The 9,900-nt window shown below is 36.7% G+C and overlaps 1 protein-coding gene and 2 non-coding genes across 5 annotated transcripts in view; all 3 read left to right on the forward strand.

The window, feature by feature from the left end:
- The window catches only part of EIF3A (eukaryotic translation initiation factor 3 subunit A), a 35,572-nt gene that overhangs the window by 16,011 nt on the left and 9,661 nt on the right, over positions 1 to 9,900 (forward strand). For all 3 annotated transcript variants that reach the window (XR_003677587.2, XM_007111110.4, XM_028481518.2), the window contains 10 exons: positions 86 to 190; positions 571 to 669; positions 1,949 to 2,065; positions 2,325 to 2,510; positions 3,136 to 3,483; positions 3,924 to 4,028; positions 4,178 to 4,291; positions 5,568 to 5,690; positions 6,236 to 6,389; positions 6,958 to 7,142. Coding sequence is in view for 2 of the 3 variants with exons in the window: in XM_007111110.4 (XP_007111172.1) it covers positions 86 to 190; positions 571 to 669; positions 1,949 to 2,065; positions 2,325 to 2,510; positions 3,136 to 3,483; positions 3,924 to 4,028; positions 4,178 to 4,291; positions 5,568 to 5,690; positions 6,236 to 6,389; positions 6,958 to 7,142 (1,536 nt within the window). In the remaining variant the exon portion in view is untranslated. The remainder of the gene's footprint in view (positions 1 to 85; positions 191 to 570; positions 670 to 1,948; positions 2,066 to 2,324; positions 2,511 to 3,135; positions 3,484 to 3,923; positions 4,029 to 4,177; positions 4,292 to 5,567; positions 5,691 to 6,235; positions 6,390 to 6,957; positions 7,143 to 9,900) is intronic.
- Positions 291 to 427, forward strand: LOC112064270 (small nucleolar RNA SNORA19). Its single transcript, XR_002891452.1, has one exon. It is a non-coding gene; the product is annotated as a small nucleolar RNA SNORA19 (small nucleolar RNA).
- Positions 1,493 to 1,622, forward strand: LOC112064269 (small nucleolar RNA SNORA19). Its single transcript, XR_002891451.1, has one exon. It is a non-coding gene; the product is annotated as a small nucleolar RNA SNORA19 (small nucleolar RNA).

Raw genomic sequence — 9,900 nt, forward strand, 5'->3', positions numbered from 1 at the left:
TTATATTTTTCTTTAATTTATAATCATTTCAGAATCCCAGTTGAAAACACCTTCAGCATTTAAACTTTTGTTTTGCTTACTGTAGGTCAGATTCAATGTGCTACAGTATGTTGTCCCAGAAGTAAAAGACCTTTACAATTGGCTGGAAGTCGAATTTAACCCACTAAAACTCTGTGAGAGAGTCACAAAGGTAAGCTTTGGTTACATTACCACGTAACCAGCCCTGTTGCAGTTTTAGGTTGTATTTTTATTTGTTAAGAGAGAAGTGTTGTCCTGTGTGTTTGAATTTGGTGCACATTTCATTGTCTTTTTTTTTTTTTTTTTAATATCAAGAGAAAAGAGATTTCTGATGTGCTAAATAAACCTTTGGAGGTAAATTAGCAGCACGACTAATTTAGCCATTGCTGTCAGTCACCTTCAGACAACAGTCAATAGCTGCATGTTACCTTTTGTATTTCTCTGCATTGTGTGGTGGTTTTGTATATTAAGAAAATTGAAAAAGTATCTCAGGTGTTTTAGTATTTGTCATGTAGAAAATATAACTCTTTTTCAATTTAATGGATTTTATAGGTTTTAAATTGGGTTAGGGAGCAACCTGAAAAGGAGCCAGAGTTACAACAGTATGTCCCACAGCTGCAAAACAACACCATACTCCGGCTTCTCCAGCAGGTAAAGATGAAAAAAATGAATGTTTTATGGAAAAATTGTAATTTCTCCCTTCATTGTTTTGATCACAAAACTAAAAAATGTAGGAATAGCCTAGAAAATGAAAGCCTCCCCAGATTCTACCCTCCACCAAAATTAGTTTTATTATTTATCTGTTTGATTTGAAAAACAATTATGTAATTCATAACTGCTTTTGTCTCTTTTTTTTTGTTGACCACTGTCTTTGTACATTTTTCCTTGTTAGCCGTGTATGTCTTATTCCTTTTAATACCTACGTAGTTTTTCATTGTCTAAAGGTACCATGATTTATTTATTCAGAGTCTGTTGATGGAAATTTTTTAGTTTTTTTGCTATCATAAAACCTTGCAGTAGTGAGCATCTTCTATACTTGTATCTTTGCATTCTTCTGTGATTTCCTGTAGCTAAGAAGTGTAATTAGTCATGGTCTACACATTTAAAGCTTTAATAGATCCTCAAAGATCGGATTCATGGGCCCTCCCACCAATAGTGAACAAGAAATAGAAAGCCTTTTTTCCTGCTAACACTAGGTATTATCAGTCTTTTTTAATTTTTGGCTGCACTGCACGGCCTACGGGATCTTAGTTCCCCAACCAGGGATAGAACCCGCACTCCTTGTGTTGGAAGCACAGAGTCTAAACCACTGGACCGCCAGGGAAGTCCCAGTATTGTCAGTCTTTTAACATATTTTAGTCCACCTTTGTACTTAAGTTTGAATATTATTTATAATATGGCTTAAATGATCCTGTTTTGTCTTCCATTTGTTTCATTGGGGGGGGGCTTTTACTATATGTTCACTTTCGTATTTGTGCACATTTCATTGACCTGCTTGCTCTCCTATATGTGAGCAGTGTTATTTCTTATGTGCTATACAAATAATTGAAGGTTAATTAGCAGTATAACTAAGTAGTAATACTGCCAGTCTCCTTCAGACAAATAAACAATTTTATTAAGTGTTCAGATGAATTAGGTAAGTAGCAGGTCTCTATCTACAAATATGTGACCATTTAGGTGTTTGTTTTTTTTTATGAAACTAGGATATGAAAGGATTATGTGATGGCTCAGAATATAACCTAAACCTTTGAAATAGCCTTGGATTGTAATTCCAGCTCCAGCAACGTACCGTTAACATACTCTGAGCTTCAGTTTTCTTTTCTTTGAAAAATAGGCTAAATTTCTACTTTCCATGGTTGTCATGAGACTCCACATAAAAAATGCTGAATAAATGATAGCTATTATTACTAACCTTGTGTTTTTTATGCAGGTGGCACAAATTTATCAGAGCATTGAGTTTTCTCGTTTGACTTCTCTGGTTCCTTTTGTTGATGCTTTCCAACTGGAACGGGCCATAGTAGATGCAGCCAGGCACTGCGACCTTCAGGTAGGTGCTGCAGGGGGACTCTGAGGTTGGAGGCCTTTGAGGACGAAAAACACATACTCTTTGTTCCTCAGCTTTTGGTACAGTGGCACTGTTGTAAAGCTTTATTGAATGAATCTTCTAGCTTTTATATTTGACATTCTTTAGTTAATTTTTTTTCTCAAATGCATTTGAATTTTAATCAAGTTATTCATTTGTAGAATGACTATATTTGCATGTAGATTTAACTGTTGATAATACCAATACCATTTAATTTTCAAAGGTTCGTATTGACCACACATCTCGGACCCTTAGTTTTGGATCTGATTTGAATTATGCTACTCGAGAAGATGCTCCAATTGGTCCTCATCTGCAGAGCATGCCTTCAGAACAGATCAGAAATCAGCTGACAGCCATGTCCTCAGTACTTGCAAAAGCCCTTGAAGTCATTAAGCCAGCTCATATACTGGTATGTATCTTTGGGAGAAATGGACTACAGAATTTTTGAGGGACCCTTATGTCTTCCACAAAAAGGTTTGAGATGATGTCTGAGAGAAGAGATTTATTATATATTTCCTATTGATATTTAGTTGTATTTGATAGTTTTGGTATTTTATCAAATATCTTTATCAGATACACAGATCTTTGAGCTTCCTTCCATGGGATAAAATAATACACTACTCGGGTAATGTGATAAAAGGAGTACTGTTAAACCGTACAGTAACAGACCACATGTGATGACCCTCCTAATAGGGAGTACTATGATTGGGCTTTTCCTTTCTGCTTCAGTTGTTTCTTGTTTGTGAGCTCTGTTAGTATTCCACCTTGGCTTGAACACTTTAAAGTAGATTTGATTCAGGGAAAAGTCAACCTAGCAGATAAACGTTCTTCAGCTATGTCATTACTGTTAAAGACTTCAAATAGGAGTAGCGCCATAGTATTTGGTAGTGGGAACTAGTATCTTGAATAATGTTATCGTCTGTTATTAACTGCAGATATATGTAAGGATAATATATTAGGATTATGTAATATTTTTGATGTCTGATACCATGGTATGTCACTTAAATTTTTTTTTAATGCATTTGTTTTTGAAGCAAGAGAAAGAAGAACAGCATCAGTTGGCTGTTACCGCATACCTTAAAAATTCAAGGAAAGAGCATCAGCGTATCCTGGCTCGCCGTCAGACAATTGAGGAAAGGAAGGAGCGGCTTGAGAGTCTGAATATTCAGCGTGAGAAAGAAGAGCTGGAGCAAAGGGAAGCTGAACTCCAGAAAGTACGGAAGGCCGAAGAAGAGAGGCTGCGACAGGAGGCAAAGGAGAGAGAGAAGGAGCGTATCTTACAGGAACATGAACAAATCAAGAAGAAGACTGTTCGTGAGCGTTTGGAGCAGATCAAGAAGACAGAACTGGGTGCCAAAGCGTTCAAAGATATTGACATTGAAGTATGTAGCATATTATGCATTAAAAACTTCAGTTTTATTCGGGTCTCTTAGAAGCACAGTTCTTTACCATTTATTGGTTTATTTTGGGTTATTTGTTTATTTCACTCATTTTGATAACAGCTAGTTCATTAATCTCTGAAGTAAGCATTTGTTTTTAGTGGTGCTAGTTTTTAGCCACTGTTGAAATGGAGTTTGGATATGGTAGAATGGAGGAATAGGAAATAGATGTTAAGATTACATTGTTTTTCCCTACAATCAAGTGGAAATAAGGCTATTTTAAAACATTTTTATATTGCCTGAATTTACCTATTGCAAACATTTGCCCATTATAAAGAAAGTAATTTAGCATACGTTTCTAGAAAGAATTGGTGCTCCATATTGACTGCTATGCACTTCTTTTATACTCTTATTAATTGTGGTGCGTTTGTATTACTTTTCAGGACCTTGAAGAACTGGATCCCGATTTCATCATGGCTAAACAGGTTGAACAACTGGAGAAGGAAAAGAAGGAACTTCAGGAACGCTTAAAGAATCAAGAAAAAAAGGTAAATGAAAGAACTGGTGAACTTTAACATGCTAAGTTTAAAAGAATTTTTTTTTTAAACAATACTTGTTTTCATGACATTCAGATTGACTACTTTGAAAGAGCTAAACTTTTTTTTTTTTAAACAATACTTGTTTTCATAACATTCAGATTGACTACTTTGAAAGAGCTAAACGTTTGGAAGAAATCCCTTTGATAAAGAGTGCTTATGAAGAACAGAGAATTAAAGACATGGATCTGTGGGAACAACAAGAAGAAGAAAGAGTAAGGTTTTCATTTAATGATAATATTTTCAGACTGTAAGCTATAATTAAGTCCTCTGCCAGTAATGGAACAGGGTTTCAAATTGATTTTTGTATTCTTTTGCCAGATATGGTGCTTTAATGGCTGCATGCTAACAGATTGGTAGACAGACAGAAATTTTCAGAATGGAGATTAAAAAATGAAACTTGTAAAATACAAAGGATAGCTGAAAATTTTATTTAAAAAAAAACAGCAGTTCACATGCCATGTAATTCACATGCCACATAATACAATTCACATGCCACGTATTTCACCAATTTAAAGTGTGCAGTTGATGGTTTTAGTGTATTTACAGAATTGTGCAACCTAATTTTAGAACATACCCCCAAAAGAAACTTCATACCCATTAGCAGTCACTCCGTTGTCTCTCCACTCCCTGCGCAGCCACCAATCTCCTTTCTGTCTCTGGACTTGCCTGTTTTGGATATTTCTTATAGATGGAGTCATACAGTCTGTTTTTTTGTGACTAAACAGCTCCTTGTATAGTTTTGTTAGTCTGTATTGTATGTATTTACCTAAGGATACAAAAGCAACATTTGCAAATGCTTGTAGTGGCCACATTTGTAGTAAAAACGAGTGACCTCATTCTGCTTAAAAAAAATAACCACAGGCAGGAGACAACACACAGCTATGGAGGCTGCCCCTCCTTCTTGGTTCCATTGGATTATTGTCATTCTGGGCCTAGTGTTGCCAGTTTTTCCAGTTTTTTTAGAAGTTGTAATTTGTGTGGTCATTCTTTAAATGTATGAAATTAGAAAAAGAAAAGTGTTACAGACCAGCTAAAATGCTTAAGAGGATTTGCTCCATGTGCCCTGAAACCTTTTATTGTTTCACTTGGAGCACAAAGGAAAAGCTTTCCTATATGAGTAATTCATCCTGCCTTAACCTCCAGTTGTATTTAAGGAAGAAAATGCATTAAATGATAAAGCCATAGTGCCTCTTACACCATGAGGTATTTGTTATTTTGTTTTACCGTATACATTTTAGTTTTTCCTCTATAAATGTTGTGGTATCATGGGGTTAAAACTGTTTCTTACAGATGCTCTATGTCGTCTTTATCCATCTTCTGTCCCTGATTGTCTTCCTAGGGATGTGTTACCCTTCCATTTTTATGACAGAATGGAAGGGGCAAAGGAACTTCTTGTAATTCTTCAAGAATATCTGTCAGGAATTTGGGATAAATTAGTAAGCAGATAATGAATACTTTGAAATTTAACTTTGTATTATGTATTTGCAGATTACTACAATGCAGCTGGAACGGGAAAAGGCTCTTGAACATAAGAACCGAATGTCACGGATGCTTGAAGACAGAGATTTATTTGTTACGCGGCTCAAGGCAGCACGACAGTCTGTTTATGAGGTGAACTTACTGGTTTCAGGGAAACATCTATTCATGAGCTTTTGGGTTTTACCTTAAGGATTCTTCTTTAACCTCGTGGTATTTTCTATCTTGAGCTAACATTTATAATCGTCATTCAAATAATATTTTAATAGAGGTATCTTGAAATTATTTCATAGGCCAAGTAACTGTCACTTGTGAACAAATTTTTCTGAAGGTGAAAGTGGACTGCATAAAATTTGCTTTTGATACAAGCTTTTGTTTATTCTTTGATTCAGAAAGGAAAAAACTAGATCAAAGTGTCCTGCTCTTAGTTTCTGACTTAATCATTTGATTTATTGTATAAAAGTAAACCCACTCGGTATAGATAATATTGTCAGTTCAAAATTTTAAAAATTTGACATGCGAGAACTTCAGTCATTTGGAAATTTGGTTTTTATATTTAAAGGTTGCTTTCTGTGGTTCCACGAAACTTGCAATGATTTTGTAAACTTAAAACTTACTGCCAGTTTGTAGCCCTTGAAAATTTGATTGTTTTTTATTTTTTGGTAACCATTCAATTACAGGAAAAACTTAAACAGTTTGAAGAGCGATTAGCAGAAGAAAGGCATAATCGTTTGGAAGAACGTAAAAGACAACGTAAAGAGGAACGAAGAATAACCTACTATAGAGAAAAGGAAGAGGAAGAGCAGAGGAGGGCAGAAGAAAAAATGCTAAAAGGTAACTATATAGACAGACTGGAGGTATGTGGTAAGGTTGGTGACAGGTCCAGTTTATACAGTCTTACTTAGAAAATAGAGGAATGTGGAACCAAGATGATTGGCTTCTTAACTGCAACTAACTAGTTCTCAGGTTCTGACAACCCAGCTTGTAGTTTTCTGCAATTTGTTATCTGTGAGGGTGTTAGGTCCTCTGCCAGCTTATTTCCACGTTTTTGGTGTTCTTTTGAAAATTCTGCCTTTTTATTTTTTATCACTGTAGTCTATATAGTGTTAACATTTATTGAGCAACCCATGCCAGATGAAGTCTCTCAGATGATCCTATATCTGGCATCCCAGATGCTCAGGAGTTGGGGGAGGGATTCTCCTTTAGTTGTGTTGAGTGGCATAATACTTGTTTTCTTGAATATTTCTGATATTCAAGTTTAGCTGATTGTAAACTCTTTTAAAATTCTTAAAAAGAATTTCCTTCTACATTATGCTGCCTCTTTAATACCAGAGAAGTAGACCTAGCACTAGGGGAAGCGTACAGGTAGGAGGCGCACGTTATAACCTGATACGTTGTACAGAGCGGGAAGAGAGAGAGCGTGCTGAACGGGCGAAACGTGAAGAGGAGCTTCGAGAATATCAGGAGCGGGTAAAGAAATTAGAAGAGGTTGAAAGGAAAAAACGTCAAAGGGAGTTGGAAATTGAAGAAAGGGAACGTCGTAGAGAGGAGGAGAGAAGACTTGGTGATGATTCACTTTCTAGAAAGGTAAGTGTAAACATCACTCTGTTTTTATGTGATGTGTGTTTATCAGCCAGGTCTGTTGCATAATGCATTGGTCAGTGCATGTGTCAGTGTCTGGGCTTGGTGTTTTAAATCACATTATTCACGTTTCTTTTTAAGTCTGGTATTGCTTTGTCTTCCCAAAGACAGAAGGTTCCTAGGGGCAGTGGGGAGGGGATTAGAGTTGTCTTAGCAAAGTTTGAATTTTATAATAGGTTTCAGTTTAGAATACTTAATTCAGTAAGAACTAATCCCGTGAAACTAACTATTTAACAAAAAGTAACACAGTCGTATGGAAGAGGGACTGTTCTGGTTCCTTGAAAGGAGTTACTGTGAATTAGGAGGATGATGTGAGGGTACTCAAAGATGAATCTGGGGGACCAGCAGTATTCAACAGCCCTTTAGGAGCTTGGTAGAAATGCAGAATCTCAGGCCCAATGCCAAATCTTCTGATTCAGAGTCTGCATTTTAACAAGAGTACCAGGTGATTCAAATGCAGGTCTAAATGTTTATGTTATTTATTTATTTTTAAAAATGTATCTCTATATATTTTTAATTAATTAATTAATTAATTTCTGTTTGGCTGTGTTGGGTCTTCGTTTCTGTGCGAGGGCTCTCTCTAGTTGCAGCGAGCGGGGTCCACTCTTCATCGCAGTGCGCGGGCCTCTCACTATCGCGGCCTCTCGTGGCAGAGCACAGGCTTCAGATGCGCAGGCTCAGTAGTTGTGGCTCACGGGCCCAGTTGCTCTGCCGCATGCGGGATCCTCCCAGACCAGGGCTCGAACCTGTGTCCCCTGCATGGGCAGGCAGACTCTTAACCACTGCGCCACCAGGGAAGCCCTAAATGTTTATTTTTAATATGCATTCATGTCCAAAACTGACCTGTGTTTCTCACTTTATCTTGTGTAAAGGGGGGGGTATCTCTTTAATCCCCTCTTTTGGTGGTGGCATTGTACCTACTTAACCATAGTGTTTTGAACCCTTCCCTCTCCTTTCTGTCCCTATGCTCCTGCCTTAATTCAGATTGTTTCTTTTGCCTGTATTACTTACTGGTCTTAACTATTTTCCCTGATCATATTCTTACCCAGCTTCAGATCTTCCTCTATACGGTGGCCTGCTTGGTTTTTCATAATGCATATTTGATTGTTAGCCCTGCTCTTGGTTTCAAACCTTCCTTTTGAGTGGTACTCATTGCTTAGAGCCAAAGGTAAAAAACATACCTTAGCAGTTTTTACTTAGCCTTTTATGTTTATTGCTTTTTTCATTAGCTTCATCTATCACCATATTCTTCTTAGTCACCTATACTTTAGCTATTCTGAGCTAGTTTTATGCTTTATCGTGTCTGTGACATCTGCCTGCGTGCTATTCGTTTTTCCTGGGATGTGTCTATGCTGCCCTTTAAATAAAATACTGCTTATTTTTTAAGGTTAGAGGTGAGTAGCTGGAGGTATCTGTGCCACACCTGTATCAAATGCTTAACTTTACTGGAGGACCTGCTACTAGTTATCTATGTAGCCTTCAATTTGTTTTATAATATATAGATTTTTAGTTTTGTTACTCTTCTTGCTAATTTCTATATTATGAGTATTGTTTTCCTGTTGGGCACAAAGTGCTGTATGTGTGAAATCAGAGTTACAGTGTTTGATTTGCTACATCCTGTTAATTTGCTTCATCTTCTGAAGCAGATGAGGTAAATCACCCGTGGTTATGGGTTTCTAATTCTTTTCTTTTCATTAGTTTTTGAAATTCTGTGTTCATCCATTTTTTTGTTGTTTCTGTTTATGGGCCCACCTCTTCCCTTTCAGTTGGAGAGTCTTTAGTTATCTTTTAATGTTTAACATGGTAACTAGTATATGTGGCTTTATTCCTGACATTTGGTTTGGTGTTTTTAATTTGCTTCCATGTCCCTGCCGCTCACCCCTTCCTTTCTTAGCCAAACTTCAGAAGTTTTCTCAGCTCATTTGTTGTGCTTTTCTCTATTCTTTTAGTGATTACCATCTATTCTTTTCAAAGTCTAAACTTGCAGTCTGTAAATTTTGAGAACTCTTCCCTCTCTTCAGAACAAAACAAAATTTTGAGCACACCTTAAGTTTTATTGCTTCCAGTGCATTAAAACAATGCTAATCTCTCTATTTAGAAATCATTTAACAGTTTTACGACCTTGTTGGCAACATGATTTAGTTTAAAATATGTTTACACTGTATATCACCTTTTCCCCTCTGCAGATAAGTTTTTTTTGTTTTGTACAGTGTATATTTTATCAAGTGTTTTTGTGTATGTCTCAAAAGAGGTTTTGTTTTTCTCTCTCAGTTGAATAATGGTTCATTGGTTTGGCCAGTTCAAAGTCATCCTCCTCCAGAAGTTTAGAGACCTGTGCTCACTGTCCTAGTACATAATGGGAGGAGGGTTCTTGATAATAGTCTTGGTCTTGTTACTTTTGTAGATACTCTGCTTTATTCCTTGGAAGCTCTGAGCATATGGTCTGTTATTCACCCGTTTTGGCATGTGTGCCCTATCAGTCAGGATTCAATTTACTTAGAGCAGATAGAATTTCCTTAACTTAGGGAAATTTTTTCTCCTTTTCTTCTGGCCTTTCACAGTCCATCTCTTTTAATGTTTCACTTACTCTTTTCATATCTTTGTCCTTTTGTTACTGGCTCTTTTTTTTTTTTTTTTTTTTTTTTTTTTGCGGTACGCGGGCCTCTCACTGTTGTGGCCTCTCCCGTTGCGGAGCACAGGCTCT

The sequence above is a fragment of the Physeter macrocephalus genome, chromosome 20 (genome assembly GCF_002837175.3).
Source record: "Physeter macrocephalus isolate SW-GA chromosome 20, ASM283717v5, whole genome shotgun sequence".
In the NCBI taxonomy this organism is placed as follows: Eukaryota; Metazoa; Chordata; class Mammalia; order Artiodactyla; family Physeteridae; genus Physeter; species Physeter macrocephalus.